This window comes from Cutaneotrichosporon cavernicola, assembly GCF_030864355.1.
Source record: "Cutaneotrichosporon cavernicola HIS019 DNA, chromosome: 5".
NCBI classification, from domain to species: domain Eukaryota; kingdom Fungi; phylum Basidiomycota; class Tremellomycetes; order Trichosporonales; family Trichosporonaceae; genus Cutaneotrichosporon; species Cutaneotrichosporon cavernicola.
The window spans coordinates 181,098-199,837 of record NC_083397.1 but is presented as its reverse complement, the minus strand read 5'-3'; the positions used below and the strand labels follow the sequence as shown (position 1 = coordinate 199,837).

At 57.9% G+C, this 18,740-nt stretch overlaps 8 protein-coding genes across 8 annotated transcripts; 5 read left to right on the top strand and 3 right to left on the bottom strand.

Annotated features, from left to right (window-relative positions):
• Positions 1-581: 581 nt before the first annotated feature.
• Positions 582-1,197, top strand: sod1 (uncharacterized protein; the record flags this gene model as incomplete). Its single annotated transcript, XM_060601210.1, has 3 exons — positions 582-713; positions 789-1,135; positions 1,167-1,197. The coding sequence occupies 3 exons, from the start codon at positions 582-584 to the stop codon at positions 1,195-1,197; spliced, it is 510 nt and encodes a 169-aa protein (XP_060457727.1).
• Positions 1,198-1,341: 144 nt separating this feature from the next.
• Positions 1,342-3,004, bottom strand: CcaverHIS019_0500890 (uncharacterized protein; the record flags this gene model as incomplete). The annotated part of the gene is made up of 4 exons (XM_060601209.1): positions 1,342-1,961; positions 2,008-2,668; positions 2,731-2,808; positions 2,855-3,004. 4 exons carry the CDS (start codon positions 3,002-3,004, stop codon positions 1,342-1,344), a joined length of 1,509 nt encoding a protein of 502 aa, XP_060457726.1.
• A 1,365-nt stretch (positions 3,005-4,369) lies between these two features.
• CcaverHIS019_0500880 (uncharacterized protein) lies at positions 4,370-5,392 on the bottom strand (the record flags this gene model as incomplete). Its single annotated transcript, XM_060601208.1, has 1 exon — positions 4,370-5,392. The coding sequence occupies one exon, from the start codon at positions 5,390-5,392 to the stop codon at positions 4,370-4,372; it is 1,023 nt and encodes a 340-aa protein (XP_060457725.1).
• A 1,462-nt stretch (positions 5,393-6,854) lies between these two features.
• On the top strand, positions 6,855-8,591 carry CcaverHIS019_0500870 (uncharacterized protein; the record flags this gene model as incomplete). Its single annotated transcript, XM_060601207.1, has 3 exons — positions 6,855-7,234; positions 7,316-7,602; positions 7,708-8,591. 3 exons carry the CDS (start codon positions 6,855-6,857, stop codon positions 8,589-8,591), a joined length of 1,551 nt encoding a protein of 516 aa, XP_060457724.1.
• A 327-nt stretch (positions 8,592-8,918) lies between these two features.
• Positions 8,919-12,258, top strand: CcaverHIS019_0500860 (uncharacterized protein; the record flags this gene model as incomplete). The annotated part of the gene is made up of 6 exons (XM_060601206.1): positions 8,919-8,969; positions 9,041-9,100; positions 9,192-9,274; positions 9,629-10,127; positions 10,161-10,468; positions 10,503-12,258. The coding sequence occupies 6 exons, from the start codon at positions 8,919-8,921 to the stop codon at positions 12,256-12,258; spliced, it is 2,757 nt and encodes a 918-aa protein (XP_060457723.1).
• A 248-nt stretch (positions 12,259-12,506) lies between these two features.
• Positions 12,507-14,346, top strand: CcaverHIS019_0500850 (uncharacterized protein; the record flags this gene model as incomplete). The annotated part of the gene is made up of 3 exons (XM_060601205.1): positions 12,507-12,665; positions 13,875-13,977; positions 14,225-14,346. The coding sequence occupies 3 exons, from the start codon at positions 12,507-12,509 to the stop codon at positions 14,344-14,346; spliced, it is 384 nt and encodes a 127-aa protein (XP_060457722.1).
• Positions 14,347-14,684: 338 nt separating this feature from the next.
• CcaverHIS019_0500840 (uncharacterized protein) lies at positions 14,685-16,332 on the top strand (the record flags this gene model as incomplete). The annotated part of the gene is made up of 4 exons (XM_060601204.1): positions 14,685-14,917; positions 14,971-15,254; positions 15,286-15,982; positions 16,014-16,332. 4 exons carry the CDS (start codon positions 14,685-14,687, stop codon positions 16,330-16,332), a joined length of 1,533 nt encoding a protein of 510 aa, XP_060457721.1.
• A 320-nt stretch (positions 16,333-16,652) lies between these two features.
• CcaverHIS019_0500830 (uncharacterized protein) lies at positions 16,653-16,995 on the bottom strand (the record flags this gene model as incomplete). The annotated part of the gene is made up of 2 exons (XM_060601203.1): positions 16,653-16,961; positions 16,993-16,995. 2 exons carry the CDS (start codon positions 16,993-16,995, stop codon positions 16,653-16,655), a joined length of 312 nt encoding a protein of 103 aa, XP_060457720.1.
• Between the last annotated feature and the right edge of the window lie 1,745 nt (positions 16,996-18,740).

Here is an 18,740-nt window from a genome sequence, read left to right as displayed (position 1 = left end):
TGACACCGAACCAGACGGCGACAAGTGCTCATGCCACCTGCCGACGAGATACTGTCCAAGGCTGTCATGGATCGATCGGCGTTGGGTGAGGGAGACGGTTGTAGGCTGCTGTACGCAGCACTCCTGAACGGCTGCGCGCAGACATGGGCACCTGGAAAGGGCCCTCACCACAGGCGAAGTGGCGGAGTGGTTAACGCGATTGACTAGAACTTGGTAATCAATTTCCTTCGGGAGCGCCCGTTCGAATCGGGTCTTCGTCGATCTTTTTCCTGCGGCCCAGCGGAGTTGAGACCACCCTGACGTCATGCGCTATCTGATAACAGACCTGTAGCTCGCACACTTCACCGAGTCAATCTCGCTCTCACCTCTTGCAAGTCAGGACCTCCACCTTTCGGCCGAGTGACACTTGGATTCCACCCACTGCCCACTCTTCTCTTCCCACCACCCACTCTTCTCTTTACTCCACCCACTCTTCTCTTTACTCCACCCACTCCACCCACTCCACCCCCTCCACCCACTCCACCCACTCCACCCACTCCGCCCACTCAACACACTCCACCCACTCAACACACTCAACAACCATGCAGATCCCCCTCCTCGCCACTTTTACTTGCGCGGCCCAGTTAGCGGGCATGGTGACGATCAGCGGGCCCGGCGCGTCGGGATGGGTCCACTTGCAGCAGAACGGGCACAAGATGAGGGTGACTGGCGAGGTTAGTTGTTACAGTTCCTTAGGTGGATACTCATATTGTGCCCCTACGCCCCCCGCCACATCGCGCTGACTCCAGATCCGCGGCCTCAACCCGAACCAGGAACACGGCTTCCACATCCACGAGTTCGGCGACCTCAGCGACGGCTGCATGTCCACTGGCGCGCATTACAATCCCTTCGGGCACGACCACGGTGCGCCGTCGGATAAGAATCGGCACATCGGCGATCTTGGGAATGTCAAGGCGGACGAGAATGGTGTAGCGAGAATCGATATTAAGGATTGCGTGGCGCGGCTCTGTGGAGAACACAGCGTCATGGGCCGTGCGGTGGTCGTGCATTATGGCACGGACGATCTTGGGCGGGGAGGGCACGACGACTCGAAGAAGACGGGCCATGCGGGTGGCCGGGCAGGATGTGGTGTCATGTAAGTTGCACAGGGACGGGGCTGACGATAGCGCCTACGCGCCGCTGCGCTTGCTCGATTAAAATATCTGGAACTGGACGCACCGTGTTATGCGCAACTAGTTGATGATGCATCTATACAAAGTACACAGGGGCGGTTGGACGCCCCGACTATAAATCCCTAGGTACTCTACCCTCTACTGATCTATGTATCTATGACCGCCCCTCTTAAGTCCAGAGGAACGCGAGGCGGTGAGGCTTGGGCACAGATTGTCCCTCGCGACGAAGCTTCCTACGCTCTTCGAAGCGGAGGCCCCAAGCAATGGCGATAAAGCCGAAAGTGCAGATGATCATGCACACGAGGTAAAACTTGGCTCCGACAGCCCAGTTCGGCGCCTGCTTGGTCGGGTATGTCCAGAGGGTGATGAATCCGTTATTCAAGTAGGCCATGATTGTTCCAGTGGCAATAGTGATTGTGCGAACTTCAGGTGCGTCTGATAGGAATGTCGTCGCCCATGCTGCGAGAAGGACATAGGAGACGTTGCCCATGTAGTTGAGGTACCATCCGACCATGTAGGTGATGCGGTTCTCTGGGCGGATGGTGAGGATGACTTCGGATGTGAGATTGATTGCCGCGTGGATAAGGAGGGAGGGGAGGCGGACTCCCAGCCAGTCCGAGAGGCCGCAGAGGGCAACGGTTGCGCCGAGTTGGAGAGAAAAGCCAATGACGGGGAGGTAGTTGAGCTGGGCGATGGAGTAGCGCTTAGTACCATCGTCGAGCGTGAGGCTCTTGAGCCACAAGTTGAAGTAGTTTGAGGGAGCAATGTTGTAGCCGAACGCCCAAGTGACTGGAAATTAGATGGGTTATTTGTGAGAGAGAAAAAAGAAACTCACAGGCAATAGCCCAAAGCTGCCAGTACTTGAATGCCTTGAGGAACGACTTTGCGTTAATGGGCTTGAGGGGTTCGCGCTTGACGCGGGCGGTACGGCGGCGGGCAATCTCATAATCCTTTTCAGAGAGGTACCACTTTGCCAGGGGGTTTGGGCGGTCGGGGAAGCCTGGGATGGAGAAGTATGCGAGGAGAGCGACGAAGATTGTGCAGACGCCATTAATGATGAATCCCCATCGCCAGCCAGACCGACCGAGAGCGCCGTCCATGGTCGTGCTGAGGGCGCCCTGCATCACGCCGGCAAACATCGATCCAATCGACTGGGCCATTGTGAAGAATCCCATACGCAGAGCCACCTCCTGCGGCATGTACCACTGGGACATGACGGTGATGTATCCTGGCCAAGCGGTGCCCTCGGCAAAGCCGATGAGGAAACGGAGGGCATAGACCTGTTTGTAGTTTTGGACCACGGAGAGGCAGCATGTCAGGACGCCCCAGATCAGCTCGGCGCTGGGAAGCCAGTAGTGTGGGCCGATATGAGAGACGGCGATACAGGACGGGTAGATGACGAGAACGTAGCCGACGTTAAAGAGGGTGGTGAAGTAGTTGTACTGGTTGCCGACAATGTTGATCTCCTCCTTCATGCCCGAGACGTAGGCGTTGGCCTGAGGTCAGCGCTGCAAGAGCCAGACCAGAGCCACACTGCCGAAAACAAGGATCCACTCACAATGTTTACTTGGTCCAGGTACTTGAAAATGTAGCCGAGGAAACCAACAAAGGTGAAGATGATATCGAGCTTCCAGAGCTGCCGTCAGTCATTGACTCTTGCGGATGGACATCAGGGCACTCACGAACCAGCGCTCGGCCTTTTTCTCAGCCTCGCTGAGCTCATCAAAAGGAATAACGTCGACATCCTCTAGAGACTGGTTCTTGAGTGGTGTCGGGGCACCTGACGAAAACTCGGTGTCGGCATAGAGATGGCTATCTTTTTCCAAAGCCATGGTGAGTGAGTGTGGTTGTGTGATGGGGGATTGGGATTCCATGTTATCATGATCCTTTAAGAGGGCCATTGTGAGTCAGTCAAACTTGCATTTTCCACCGCCATGTCTGGCGCCATCGCATTGCGCGATGGGCCTACCTCCCGCGGGAATGACAACGGCGCTGTGGAGGAAGAGGGTTTGCGGCGTGCAGACCCTGGAACTCGGCGCCGTCGTCCAACCATTTCCAGACGCTGGTCAGGAGTCCGCCGCAATGTGCGGAGTCCCACTCCATCCCTGTACGTATGGCATCATCTGGCTCTACTGTGCGCTGGTTGAGCGCGGGAGCGATGGCGTGCGCCGTCGCGATCAATAACATGGCCCGGTGGTACACGGTCCACCGGGGGAATGGCCGAAATTATTGAAACCAAGCCACTGGAGATAAATGGCGGGAATAAACCGGGATAATAACGCGACGTACTGGATCTATGCCGTGCCTGGATCTAACCATTCAATTAATCCACCTCGCAGGCTCGATGCATTATGCAAGCATAGCAAAGTAGAGGCATGCATGAGTGCGTGTTCCAGGCCCGTGCCTGTTGAGAGTGCTCGAGTGTATACGTCACGAGGGCTCTGAAGCACAAGCAGAGCAGAAGCACAGGCAGAGGGTGATGTCGGCGCGGATTGCCAAAGTTGCCAGGCGGCACTCTGAACGCACAGGCCAGTTTCGCGTTTCGAGAAGCTGAAGAAGATGACGATATGTTATGTTGCGATCACGTTGGGCACGTGCTCGACGCCTCGACTGATCGGCTACTCGGCTTGTTGCTCGCACGCTGTGTCCTGGGAGCGACAGAGTCAACTGATTGGATGTGGCTCATATTCCACTGGAATGGAATGTGGCGTCTATAACTCTCTTGCCCAACTTTCTCGCCTGCCCAGCATTCTTCACCTGCCCAGCTTTCTTCGCCTGCCCAACTTTCTTCATCTGCCCAACTTTCTTCATCTGCCCATCTCACTTCACTTCCGCCCACATCCTCAGAGGACAACTGCAATGCCCGAGCACCATCTCATCTCCAATCCTCAATCCCGCACCGGACACGGTTCGACGCCTGCGGTTAGCCCTCTCCTGACGTTGAACTAGTTGAATGGCAGCTGCCGAGAGATCTGGCCGGTGCGGATTTACCATGTTGGAGAGATTCTCTGCCCACTCTGTACACGCGCTCCAATTTGTATTCCTGTCTTGGGTCGCTAGTTGGGGCCGGCTCAGGGGAGGTGCGTGGGATGGGTTCAACTGCCCCACTCCAAAGATTCATTAGCAACAGAAATTAGCTCCGCTCTATTGCTTCACTATACAGCTTGGAAATTGCCTCTTGAGCACAGCGTATGCATCTACTCTGGCACCGTCTCATAAGGACTCACGCCCGCCATCTGATACAGGCTCTGCAGATACAACACCTCCGCCAGGGGCTGGTCGTACTGCGGCCGCACAAAGCACAGTTGAGCCATTTCGTCATCAATCCCCCTCTTGTCCAGCCACTCGTCTACAGTCAGGAAGTGCAACCTTGCAAACCCGTCACGGGGCACGTCCACACCGATTTCGCTAGCCTTCCTCTTCACCTCAGCAATGTGATTCTTCAAATCCTGGTCTGTTAGGGCCGAGTGGTTGCCCTCGGGTCCTGGTCCTGGGAAGAGGAGCTCGAGTCCGATAACGGAAATATCCATCTCGTCTAGGAGTTCGGCGAGCCGTACCATGAAGCCAACGAAAGCATCTGCCCACTTTGACTCTTGCTCGGGTCTGACCGGATCACCGTGCAGAACGAGATCGAGATTCTGCGCCCGAGTGGCGCAGAGCAGTCCGAGAACCTGCAGGCCATAATCATTCTTGTTCCCTTCAAGGGGGAGTAGGTCGCTGACGTGCACAATGTGTTGCGAGCAGCGACGGGCCATGGGTGGATCCAGTGCCATCAACGCACCAAACAACGGTTCGAGGGTGTGCAGGTCCGCAAAGTCGACCAACACGTCTGGCGTCCATGGGAAGAAGATGGGAAGGGAGCGGCGAACAACGCGCGGCTCGAGGGTGAGGAGGAGGTGAGTGTCTGGCACGTCGGCGACCAAGTCGATAGCCTTGATGCTGGGCCCGACGCGGCCGAGAATCTTGATGCGCTCCAAGTCGTCCTCCTCCTCCTGGTTGGAAAGGTTGGCGGCATCAAAGGGAGCCGAGCCTCCAGGATAAGGGAGGAGGGTGTGGGGTGCGGTCGGGGTACGTATTTCGGTGACGAGGCGCTCCTCGAGACGGGCGCCCAGGACGATGTGCGACCACAGCGCTGCCTCCTCTTCTGAATGTGGCTCGGGGGCAGTGGCGAGGGCCACGGCCAGCTCTTTGGCAAAGTACGACGCCGGGGCTGGTTCCATTTGTGTTGGTGGGATGGGAGGTGAAGCGAGAGGAGGGAGTCACACTTAAGACTGAGGGCGGTGCGCAGGGGCCGCCCAGTCCCCACGGCCCCACGGCCCCAGCTGGGGCGGTGGTGGCGTCGACCTGCCCAGACCGGGGGCGAGACCTAACCCGTCATAGCAGGAAGCATCAGAAGCGCGTTGTAAACGTACAATGCGTGGGACGGAACGTGCACGAGCTTGAGTGCTCGGGTCAAGCTCGGGTCAATTGTCAACCGAGTGGAGTGGCCAGATAGAGACGATACAAACCCGCGGAGCTGTCGTTTGCTGAATTGCTGACTGTGTTGCGGTGCTGAAGCGAAGAGCGATCCGGTTCGTCCTAGATCCTAGATCTTGGGAGATCTTGGGAGATCTTGGGAGATCTTGGGAGAACGAGATTGCTGGAATGGATAAAGGCGATGCTTCTGCATCCCCCGAGATCCGAAGACCCAACCGACGCGGCTGTCCCTGGCATGCCAGAGGTGTTGTTTTGTAACACGTGGTTCAACATGTGACGATTTGCTTCAAGATCCAAGATGAATGTCAAGTTAAGTTGTCAACTTGTCAACTTGTTGATGGTCGTCAGATCAACAGATGATATCGAGGACGCATTTGAATTGCTTTAGTGTGTTGTGTTGCTGCGGGTGCCTGAAACCCCTTGCCTTTGTAACTTTGTACAAGATAATTAGTCTCGAAAGCCTGTCTGGCGCGATCTGGCCGAGGTGGAATGTGGTAGGGTGGAGGGTGTTTAGCACGCACGCGTGGTGTCTGCGGCCTTGTAGGGTAGCTGATTACCTAAAGTTCGGTTAGAATATCTTGCCCAGTTGAAGTCGTAAGCTTGCCATACCGCCGTGATCCTGTCATCCTGTGAGGGTCAAGTTGGTAAACAAAAGCAGTGTGTTGGACGGGACAATACAACTCTGTATTTCAAGTCAACTTTTGTAGTGGAATGCAAAGTAATCCGGTGTGATAGAATGACAAGAGAAGCGAGAAGCGAAAGGGGAACCATGTGGAGTGGGGACATCGCCTCTGATGATCGCAACGGAAGGGATAGATGCAATTCCGCGGTTGCCGCTCATTCTTGGCACAGCTCTTCACTTTCCTGGGGCCCAAATCCAACCACCTCGACTCTTCATCACTCTCTCTCTCTCTCTCGCTCTCTTCATCTCTTCAACTCTTCTCTCTTTACATCGTTGCACATTTGCATTCATTACTGCCTTGACTACCTTCAATCGTGCACAAGGGATACCCCCCCCCCCCCCCCCCCCACCAACCCACCACCCCCCCCCCCCCACCAACCCACCACCCCCCACCCCCCACCCCCCGCCCCCCGTCCCCTTTGCATACACCACTCCCGTACCTTGACGCATTCGCAACGACCCATCACACCCCCCACATTCTCGCTTGATCACATCCCCTTCTCAGCACCACCCATCAAGTCACCATGCTCCCAACCCTACTCTTATCCGCCTTGGGCGTGGTCGCAGCACCCCTCGAGGAGCGCTTCAACCAGCCCAACGCACCTGTCGATCTCCACCTCCAACCCATCAGTCATCGCGCAAACCACCCCAACCCCGCCGTCCGCGCCGCTTTTGCTCGTGACGAGATGATCACCAATCGTATTCGCTTTTCCAGGGCACTTGACGCAGAGGGACACGCCCACCTCAAGCGCGACCTCGAGTTTGTCGAAGAATCGGACCGCCGCCGTCGTCGTCAGGTCGGGCCGCAGGACTCTTCCGACGTCCCCGTCTCGTCCAACGACAACCCGGGTAGCCAAGCCCAGGGCGGGAGCTCGACCGCCGCAACACAGGAGGGTGATATTACGTGAGTAGAGGGAACAAGGCGCATGTCATGTTCCATATACCTTCCTTTGACATCGTCACCCCACACACACGCTAACCCCAGCCTCATCAACTACAACCGCGACCAGGGATACGCCACCCCCGTCAACGTCGGCACACCGCCCCAGAATTTCCTCGTCGTCGCAGACACGGGTTCACAGGATTTTGTGCTGTTCGACGAGTCGTGCTCCGGCTGCGAGGGTCACCCGGTTTTCGTTGACTCGCGCTCGTCCACATTCCAGCCGACTAGCACCCCCATGTACGAGTCATATGGGACCGGCGAGGCGTCTGGTATCTGGGCACTCGACCGAGTCGAGATGGGCGGCTACTATGTTAACGACCAGCCGATTGGTGAGTTCGGGACCGTCTGGCTCTGGCTCCACTCGCACCCCTGAGCCCCACTATATGCGGGTGGCCGCCAAGACATAATGCGCTTTCCACAAGCTGACCCCACAGCCCTTGTCCAGCGAGGAACCGTGGGCCAGTACATGAGCTCGAGGCTGTCGGGCATCATGGGCCTTGGCGTGCCCTCCATCTCGTTGCAGGGCCCCAACGGCCCAGCGATGAAAGCTCCACCCCCCTTCTGGGTCACAACCGCCGAGAACGTCTGGGAGGACAAGCAGTTCGGCGTCTTCCTCGAGCGCATCAACACCGACCCTTCAAACTACGTCCTCAGCAGCAGTCTGACCGAGTCCAGAGAACCCAACGGTGGCATTCTCACCCTGGGTGGCCTCAACAAGCAGCTCTTTACCGGCCAGGTTAACTACATGCCCGCCAACACGACTTATTGGTGGCAGCTCCCCCTCGAGGGTTTCTCGGCCAACGGCAAAAAGTTCAACGCCAAGCTCGCTCCTACTGTTATCGACACTGGCTCGACCGCTATCATGATGCCTGACGCCGCTGTGCGCGCGTTCCACGCCCAGATCCCTGGTGCCCAGGAGCCAAACAACGACGGCACCTGGGTCATCCCGTGCAACACCACCGCCACCGCGTCATTCTTCTTTGGTGGGATGGAGTACCCAATCCAGACCGCCGACATCCTCCGTGGCTCCCTCGCAAGGGACACGCGCTACTGCCTGTCCAACATTGGCCCCGGCCCGTGGCTACTCGGTGCTGCGTTCATGAAGAACTATTACACGGCGTTCCGCATGGCTCCTGAGCCGCAGATTGGCTTTGCGTCGCTCGCGCCGAATGTTGTCAACAACGGCAAGTCCGGCTCGACTGGTGGCCCTGTCCAGGTCAACACTAGCGGTGGCGGCGCGATCAAGTCTGCCGCAGCATCCGTCACTGCCAGCAGCGCTCTGCTCGCCCTTGGCATTGTCGCTTCGACCCTAGTCTAACTTCTAGTCATAATCTACATCCCGGGATAATGTGCTTGTACCAGTAGCATTCATAGACAATACCAAACAGTCTCCGCAGACTTCTACCATGGCAATGAACTTTTGATGTGGCATTGATTATGTGCGACTCTTGTAGAGGGGGGGGGATGACGGACACCTATATGCTACATGGAGTGTTGAATTTGGTTCCGCTGTTTCCGCTGGCTGGGATTTCAAGCCATGAGCAACTAATCGCGCCAACCCAAGACAATTCATGACCCAAGACAATCGACAATCTCATCAACATTCCCTCCTCTTCACCTCTCTGTTGGCCGGTATCACACAGCAATGCCACCAACACGTTCCCTCCCGGGTCTCCCCAAAGACTTTACATCAAACGTGTGTCTTCCCTCGTCGTCTGGGCCGCTGGCGCGCGGTCACGCTCTGCCTGTCACAGTGGCTGACTCCAGTTCTTCCACGGTGACGTCGTGACCAAGAAGACCGAACCATCATACCGCGGCAAGGTCGTGGTGAGTGCCCGAGGGAAGCCGGAGACGAGGAGACGGCCTGGTTGCTCAGGCACGGTGGCGGGGGGTGTCCCGCACGGAACTCTGACACCAGCGCGGATGGGCTGACGAGGACGCGCCCCCAGATCCCGCCTTTGGGGACTTGCAGTCGCTTGTGCGCGGCGAGGTGATGATTAGGTAGGTCTGACCAGTGGCAGATGAAGGGACAGGTCACCAGAGACCAAGGCCGAGGTGTGGCGACATGCGGTTTGGCGCGGCGTGCATGCTGTAATGCGGCCGACTTTGTGCTCCTTTGCACGGCGGGGCGGAGTGCTCGAGTGACGCGGTTCCCGGCAAGGACATTGCCCTGTCAGTTGGGTGGCGCGTTCTGCCGATCCCGGCATACCTGCGACGCCTATCGGACACTCTATCGCCACCCACTAGCAGCCTTTTGCTGTTGTCGCATCTCATGTTGCTCTTCACAAAGTCTTCCCATACTCCTATTCAACGTTGTCGTTCCGCTGACCAATCTTCGAGCTCAGCTGACCCCAGCAATGTCTTGAACGGCGCCCTTGAGGTCGCATCGGAGCTCGATCTTGAGCTCTTCGAGCGCGCATTCCTTAAAGGTGACTTTGTCAAACACTCCCTAATGGACGCGGAGAGCGCTCTGGTCGTCGACGTGCAGACTGAGTGCCTCATTGAGCACGTCATCTCGGGAGAGCGCCTATCGCAGTGGGCATCGTGGGACAAGCTGCGGAACGCTGTGCGGATCGAGGCCAAGGACAAGGTCGTGTACAACGAGTGGATCGGAACCGTCGAGGAGGTGTTCGAGGACGGACTGATGGAGGCGACCGACGGAACGGCGTACCGCATAGCGGAGATGGGTGGGCTACTGGAGACGGGGCGTTACGCGAGCGAGGTGCTACCCGAAGGCGCCGAGTTCATGGCCCAGTTCGGCCAGTTCCCGCCCGCTGCCGACATCAACTCGGACCGCGTAATCCGAGTCCTTCCTTTGATCGTCTATGTGGTGTGGAACGCTATTAACCAGACTGTGAGCTGGTGCTCGTCCTCTAGCTGACAGCAGCTGCCGGTCTCTGAACATGACAAGCATCCCGAGCCCCAGAAGTTTTGGTGCGGGGACGAGATTGAAAAGCTCACCCACTTTGAGGCGATGAGGCATCAGTCGCCGCCGCTGAACACAACTGTCACGTTCCGCGACCCGGCTGACGAGGATGCGTTTGGCGTCCACTCGACCTACCACCTCAAGAACACATTCCCTCTCCGTGTTTACAAGGTCGTTCAGAACCGTACCAAGCTTCAGCTTCGGTGGCAGGATGGCACTGAAACGGAGGAGTTCTCGTCTGGCTTTGTGCCGTACCGCAATGTCGATGAGTGAACCGAGGCAATTGCACAGAGCTGACAACAGTTACGAGGCGTGGCCAGGAGAAGCGTTAGTGTGGCGCAGTGATTCGGGCGAGAGGCGACCGGCAGTCGTGCAGACATACAACCCGAAGCAGCGCATTGCCGAGGTCCTGCTTTTGGACACAAATGAGAAGGAGACTGTTTCGGTGCTGGAGCTCGATACTGGCGGCTTTGGCCGCGTCAACTATGGAGTCGGCCTGGGGCAGATTGTTCTATTCTGCGAAGACAACGGCGCCGACGTGCCAGAGGTCCCCTCACTTGGCCAAGTCGATCCCCCCGATGACGGACGTGAAGGCTTCAGGGCGGTTCTCCACAGCCTGGGCTTGGAACACGGCGGCTCACCAGACAAGCTTGGCTCGTCGTTACCAAAAGGCAATCCTAACGCCATCCAGTGGTGGGGCGAGGTCGCCGACATGCACCTCGATGGCAGTATCAGCGTCGAGGTCTATTCTGGCGAGCTCAGGCGTGTTGACATCAAGAAGGTGATTGTTTTGAACGAACCCGAAGGCCCGTTCCCCGGCGACGAGTTTGGGGACGAATACTCGGATTACACGGACGCCATGTCCGATAAGTCGTGGGAGACGGTCGGGGAGGAGGGCGTGGACGAGGAGTCCACCCGGGTCGACGGGGATCAATATGATATCCCCGAGGACTTTGGCACTTGGGGGGACGAGGACGACATGGACATTGACGGCACGGACGGGAACAGCTCGGTGGACCGTGAGGCAGTCGACATGGGCATGGATGAAGACGAGTCGGACGACGAGTCGGATGACGAGGCGACACCGGCACCTCCGGAGCCGAGCGCAACGCCAAAGCCCGCTGAGATCTCCAACCAGTCCACCGCCGGCCCCTCAACTGCGCCTGCTTCCGTCCCCTTCCGCCAGAGCTTGGCGGAAGGCTCGAAATGGCTGCGCTTCGACATCCTCGAGACTGCGCCAGCGGAACATCACTATTACAACGAGCCGGTGCTCCCACCGTCGTCCAAGGCATTCCACTCTCGGCTGCGTAAGGAGCACCGCACGCTGTCGACGTCGCTGCCCGAGAACATTCTCGTGCGGACGTACGAGGACCGCACGGATCTGATGCGCGTCCTCATCATCGGCCCAGAGGGCACTCCATACGCAGATGCGCCCTTCGTCTTTGATCTGTACCTCAACCCAACAAAGTTCCCAAACGAGCCTCCACAGGTCTACTTCCACAGCCACACGAACGGCCTCGGAAGATGTAATCCGAACCTGTACGAGGAGGGCAAGGTGTGCTTATCGGTCCTCGGGACATGGGCTGGCGACAAGAGTGAGAGCTGGAGCCCAACCAAGAGCTCGCTGCTCCAGGTCTTTGTGTCTATATCGGGCCTTGTGCTCGTTCGCTCGCCGTACCACTGCGAGCCGGCCTTTGCCAAGCTCGAGGGTTCGCGCGAAGGACGCGTCAACAGTCGCCTGTATAGCGAAAAGGCGTACGTGCTCTCGCGCAGCTTTGTGCGCACCGCGTTAGACCGTCCGCCTGCTGGCTTCGAGGCCGAGCTCACGCACGCCTACTTTACCAAAGGGCGTCTGGCGAGCGTCATCGACCACGCACAGCGCCTCATTGCACAGGGCCACGTGGACGACGACAACGAGGACGAGATGGAGGAGATGTGGAATGCAGACGCGATTGGCCGCCTGTCGATGGGCGCAATCCTGACGCTCAAGCGCACCGTCGCCGCGCTCGAGAAGATCCAGGCTCGCGGACCCTTGCCGCTGTCCGAGAGCAGCTTGTAGTAGGGTATATCTCGTTATTCATTGACACTACATGCATAGTAATCTGCTATTAGAGTGCGCGAACGCGGCTGGCTCGCCTGGAGAAGGTGAACGTAGGCCCTTTGCCCTTTGATTTTATGAGTGGGCTTTTCGGCCCAAGCTTACGAGCTTGCCGGAATCCGGTTATGTCCGGGACAGATTGTGATTTATGTTCCCCACCCCAGAGGACACCAGGCCACCCCATCCAACCCAACCAGATCAACTCGACTATGCCTCCAGTCGACCCAACAGCACACGTCATGGACTATCCCGCCCTCGACCTTGGCCACAAGCATGCGTCGCGAACAACTCTTGCGCTTGTTGACCTCGACGTGCATATCTGGGGTCTCGATGAGATTGCCGGCAGCAACCTGCCTGTCGGGGTAGTGGTGAGTTGGAGTGGAGGCAAGGGGTTGAGCTGGACGCAAGCAGGCCGTTGCTTGGGTCTTAAATCTAAACCCGGGAGAGTCCAGTGACTCACACAGATCGCATCGCACGGACGCTGCAACAAGGCGCGGGACATGGAGCCCTTTGCGCGCGGCATGCTAGGCGAAGTATCCCGCCTCGCTGCGGAGAGTGGACGCCGGCGGACGCGCGATCTGTTGGTTATTACGTTGGACCACCGGAACCACGGGGAGCGGCTGCGGCACAAGAAGACGAATTTGGCGTATGACAAGAACCCACATCATTTCGTCGATATGGCGGCGACTGTATGTGAGTGCGGATGGTGGTGGAAGAGCGCTATGCTGACACTCTCCTCGACCTATTCACCGCCACGTTTCTCATTCGCTCACCCCCCTCTCACACTCCAGACGGCGCATGCCAGGACCACGACTTTGTCATCCGCTTCCTGGAGCCGTACCTCTGGCCCAACGGGGAGCGCAAGGTCGTCGAGTGGATGGCGACCGGTATCTCGCTCGGCGGTAACAGCGTATGGCGCATGCTTCGTGAGGGTGAGTGCGCCCTAACCCTTTACCTTCACTCAACTAACACCAGACCCCCGCATCACCATCGCAGCCCCAATCATCGGCCTCCCCTTCGAGGCCTTTGCCACGTACCTCGGCGCGCGCGCCGTGCAGTCTGGCCTCTCGTGGGGACCACCCACTTACCCGAAGTCGCTCGTGCCGCTCATCTCGGCGCCCGCGCAGCCCAACGCGTACCAAGGCAAGAAGATCCTCTCGATCCACGGCGCAGAGGACCAACTCGTGTCGTACCGCTACGGCAGCGCCAAAATTGCCGAGATCCAGTCGGCCGCACCGGCAGGCGACGTCGAGGTGTTCGTTCAGGAGGGAAGGGGTCATGTGTGTACGCCAGAGATGCTGAGGCGCGCGAGCGAGTGGTTCTGGCGCTGGGGTCTTAGTGCTTAGTGCTAGCTAGATGTACTGCATGGTGTGCTCGTTCTCGTTCTACCAGTTTTCTGCTCAGTGGGATGAGAGAGGCCACGCAGTGGAGGAGTGCAGAGTGGGGCAGAGGGCCAGTTGGAGGCACGGAACCAAACAGCCAAGCCCTAGAGATATGGCCGAGGCGCAGTACATCGCAGAACAAAGCCTTCCTCAATTCCAGTCGGGAAGCGGTTGCCATTGTTGAAGCCGACCGAGATCCTCGGTCGCGTCGCCCAGCTCGACATGGTGTCGAGGAGCTCGATGATCTCTTCTTTGACTGTCCTCCCGGCACATCTCTCCCCGATCAAGCAGGGCATAGGTGTGCAGCAGAGCAACCTCTGGACATGGGGTGGGCGACACCAGAGGCCGCAGCCCTCGTAGCAGCCGACCCAACAACCCGGATGTCGTGAGGCGCCGCTCAGGGTTCCGCGAGGTCAAGCTGTGACAGAAAGAGAAGAGCTTCCGTAGAGACCGCGACCACATCCTCGCGTCGCTCCTGCGCATCCTCCAAGCACTACCCATCCACCGAATCGGTGAGTAAGCCCACTCTTCCTGACTGACATCAGCGTGCAACGCGTTCCCCGGCCTGCAAAAGATCCGGCACACGGCGTCAATGCTGCTCAGCGACTTTGACGGGACCAGTGCACCGCCTGGTGACGCGGACGAGGCGAGCAGGAGGAGCTTATAGGCTCTGACGTACCTTCTTGGCGTCCCCTTCGCGCGAGGGGGACGCCAAGATGTAGCCTACTAGATGTATGTTAAGCTGTAGAATAGAGTCGGAACAGCGCGGAATTGCGGATCTCGTTTCTTGCCAATGCTGGTTAGCTGTGGGAATGTGGCAAAGGATATAAAGAGGGGTAGCGAGAGCAGTGTCTGTGACCTTGTGACTTGCCTGCGCCTTCCCAGGACTGTGGACGTATCCGAGAACATCGGCTGCGTCACCAGCTAAAAGCTCGCTCGTTCAGAGATTCCACACCTCCACCCATTACTCCCCCCCCCAACCATTGCTCCGACCACCACTCCAACATGCTGCCTGCCCTTCTCTTCACCGTTGCCGTCTCCGCGGCAGCGGGTCCAATGGCGGGCAGGGACGCACGCACACTCCCAATCCGTGCCGCCGCAACCGACGAACACAGCACCGACCCTGCTGCGCGCCTCGCCTGGTTCCACGACGAGGCGGACCGCGCCCGCTTGAAATATGCCGACCATCTCCACCTGAACGTTGACCACATCAAAGCATCGCGCAAACGGGCCGTGCAGTGCGTTGTCTCTCGAGGAAAGCTTACTGTACAGAGCAGAGCTTACCGTACAGACTCAAGAATTGGGGCGACTCGTACTCGGTCCAGATAGACATCGGGACGCCGCCGCAGACGTTTGACGCATTTGTCGACACTGGTAGCAGTGACCTATGGGTCGTGGCACAATGCCAGGACTCGAGGGAATGCGGGATGAGCAAGCCATTCGTCCCCGCCAACAGCACGTCGTACCAGGGGACAGGGCAGCTGTTCAACATCACGTACCTCAAGGGCGAGACGTTGGGGGAGTGGGCTGCGGATGTCGTGGCTATCGACGGCGTTGGGATCCGGACAATGTTTGGTATGTCATGCCCAAGTTGAGCTCATCCCAGGCGTCGCGGACTACGTCACAGCATGGGGTTCCCAGCAGAGCGCGTTGATGGGTTTCGCGCTGGTCAACAGCTCGATGGGAGGTGAGACGACGTGGTGGCAGGCCGCCAGCGAACAGTGGACAGACAAACGGTGGGGAATGTACCTCGCGCGCACGGCCAACTGGACCGACGCGCAATTTAACCCGTCAGTGAACGGCGGGGAGCTGACGTTCGGCGGCGTCGACCAGTCCAAAATGGCCAGCGAACCGACGTACTACCAAGTCGGGCCTAATGCTACCGCAGGGGGTGTGAGGCTCTGGACAATAGTGTCGCAGGGCCTGGCGTTGCACGGGAGTGTCGTTACGCCGTCGACGGTGTCCGCAACGACAGACAGCGGGACGAGCCTTATCATGGGGCCCGATGCCGACGTTCGCAGGTTCTACGAAGCGATCAACACAAACGTTGTGGCATTCTCAGACGGGAGCTATGTATACGAGTGTGGACCCGGGGGAAACATCAACGCCTCCTTCGTATTTGGTTCACCAGACGCGCCCGACTTTGGCCAACCCATGCGTTTCAATATATGGGACGGCGATCTCGTGTCGTTTTCCGGAACGCGCGACGACTTTGCCTCGTCGGGCATGCAGCTGCCATCATTCATGAAGGGCGAGCGGTACTGCATTGGCAACATTGTGGGCTGGAACGACCCGACTGTAAAGTACGTCCGCAATGTCCCGAGTTGACAGCAGGGACAGCTGGGTTGTTGGCAGCCCGTTTCTGCGTAATGTGTACAGCATCTACCAAGCTGAGCCTGTGCGCCACGGCTTCGCGCCCCTCACACCTGAGGCGGATGTCAAATACGGCGAGGCGTATGACCCCATCCAGTCCGGGACAGGCGGCGGCGGTGGTAACAGCCCGGACAGCCCGGACGTTGGTGGAGGGAACGGCCCGGCAGACGGGCCTGGCACGACTGTGATGCCGAGCGGTGCGACGGCGGTGCCAAACAGCGCGGGGCGGTTGGACGTATCGGCGCTGCTCGTCATGAGTGCGATCTTGATATTCGCATAGTAATGCGCAGTCGTGCTGTGCTAGGTTGTACGTTCAAGTACAGAGGTCGGGAAACAGGCTCCGGACGTAGAGCGGCGTGGCGCGGAATGATGCTTAATTGTGTATTAAGTGGAGCCGATCGTCGTGGTGCCGATATATTGGGGATGGGATACTCTTCGTGCTTGCCACCATTAGTCGTGAGAGGCCATCAGTAGTCAGTGCTACGAACGGGTGCGGCAAGCGTCCATACGATACAGTGACAACAAGTCGGTCCATTTGCGCGTGGTCCTTGTTCAGAATCGAGCCCTCTCCGTCTCTAAGCCTTCATGCCCTCTCCCTCTCTAGGCCTTCAAACTGTTCCAAATCCCAATACCGCGCTGCACGACGCCCTCGATCCCTTCCAACGACTTGATGGCTGCCCACACAGCCAGCCAAGGCAGCACTCCTACGAGAACGAGGTTGACGAAGAAGACGGCCCAGTACGCGACGAACATTTCGTAGTCCTCACGACCCTTGAGTCGTGGTCCTGTGACCAGGCAGCGGAAGAAGTAGATGAAGATGTACAGGCCGTGTGCGGCGAACAGCATGAGTGCGAGTAGTGGGAGCGGGCCAGGCGGCTGGACGTAGGAGAGGAAACGGGTGATTTCGTTCTGCTGTCAATTACGTTTCGGGCGCGCGCACCATTGTTTCGACCGAGGGGGAGAGAGAGCGATGCAAAGCAGATGAGAGTTGAGCAGAGGAGAGTTGAGCAGATGTGAGTTGAGCGAGTCGAAGCAAACCAGAGTTGAGCGAGTCAGAGCAAACGACAAACCTTGAGAGTCAAGCCGATCAATATGGGAGCCAGTTCATATCCTCAAACCGTATTCATACTCTCTCTCGTCCCATCTTTATTCCATTATTATCCCTGAATTCCAGCAGACTTTGTATGGTATGCAATGGCTCGCGACACCCGCTACCGTAGGTGGCTGCCAGCGGGTCGTGAGGGCGGAAGGCAGGGGGACGGGGTTGCGGGATCAGCTCCTCCAGTAACACTGCAGTGGAAGAGCAGTCAGCCACTTTCACTGCGCATATGCCGGCAAGGGACGCCATTACTTTGCGGATGCAGATGGCGCAAACTGAGGCAAGTACGGTATTTGGGTTTCCCGTGTCGTCATACCTTAAGCCACCTGCATGAGACGGCCGGGGAAATGGGACGAAAGGGTGAGGCGTTTCGTGTCTGCGACTGAGTCGGAGGAGGGGGAGATGCACCAGATGAACAAAACGCTTGGCTGCCCGAAACACCTCTTTAGTAATGTCCAAGCTGGTCTTGAACCGCTCCCTCTATGGTACCAGAACGCCCTCTGGCTCAAGGCACGCGAGTTGTCCACGATATGGATCGCATGATACCATGAGGCACAGCTCGGCACACTGTCAAGCAAGCGTGCTCCGACGTATCCGGCGCTACGTAATGCTGACTTGGACATAAAGTGTGCAGAGTGATGCCCTAATGGCTGCTTGGAACGGAGCCCACCGGCTGACGCTAGAGAAATCACTCGGCCATCACTAGTGCCCTACCAAGTGTTCGGACTGATCGTGAAATACGCTGGAGGCTTTCGGCCCCTCTGGAGACCGGGTCACAAATGTATTATGAAACCACCTTCAACAGAATAGGCAGTAGGCGAAGGTGAAGGTACAATAGTACAACATGCGTAAAGATCAGTGTCAGCATGCGAATGGCGTTCTTTTCATCACATTTTTCAACTCGGTCGGAATTGCTTTGCTCCAAAACAGCGTGCTGCAAGGTCATGTACGAAACTACCTGCCAGCCATGCCAGAGGCTCTACCTGACTGAGTCTCGTCTCGGTATTGTGGGCACATGAGTCAGGACACCGCCCGGCTACCAGACGGCTGCGCGATTGTGAAGACGCGGCTGTCCTGGTGCATCTGCATCATGTTGATTACTACCACATTCACATCGTCATGGCTGCACGGTCGACGCCAGACTGGATCATGTGATAGCGGAGGAGGCGTGTAACCGGCGTCGGCTAGGTCGTTTAGGAGGAGGCCGAAGCCGAGATTTGCATTCTGATTGCTGATTGCTGGTTGATGATTATCGGGCAAAGTAATTAAGCGTCCAAAAGGCAGCATGTATGTAGAGGAGTGAGTATACGTGCAGCTCTTTGGCTGCGGCGTTCGGTGTGCCTGAAGAAGGAAAGCGGCCAAGGCGAGCCCCGCGGCCGTGTAACCCCGCATCCGCGGTCAGTCCAAACTCCAGACACATGACTGGCTCCCACGAACCCTCCGTCAGCGGCGGCCTTTCCAGCCTTGTCCGTAGTCCTCGGAAGTCACTTGCTAGGACAAGTCCAGTAGGGGCCCCTCCCGTGCCGAGCCTGCCGACCCGAATCCCTTTGGAACGCCTCCTTTCCGACTAACTCCCAGTTATCTCCTGT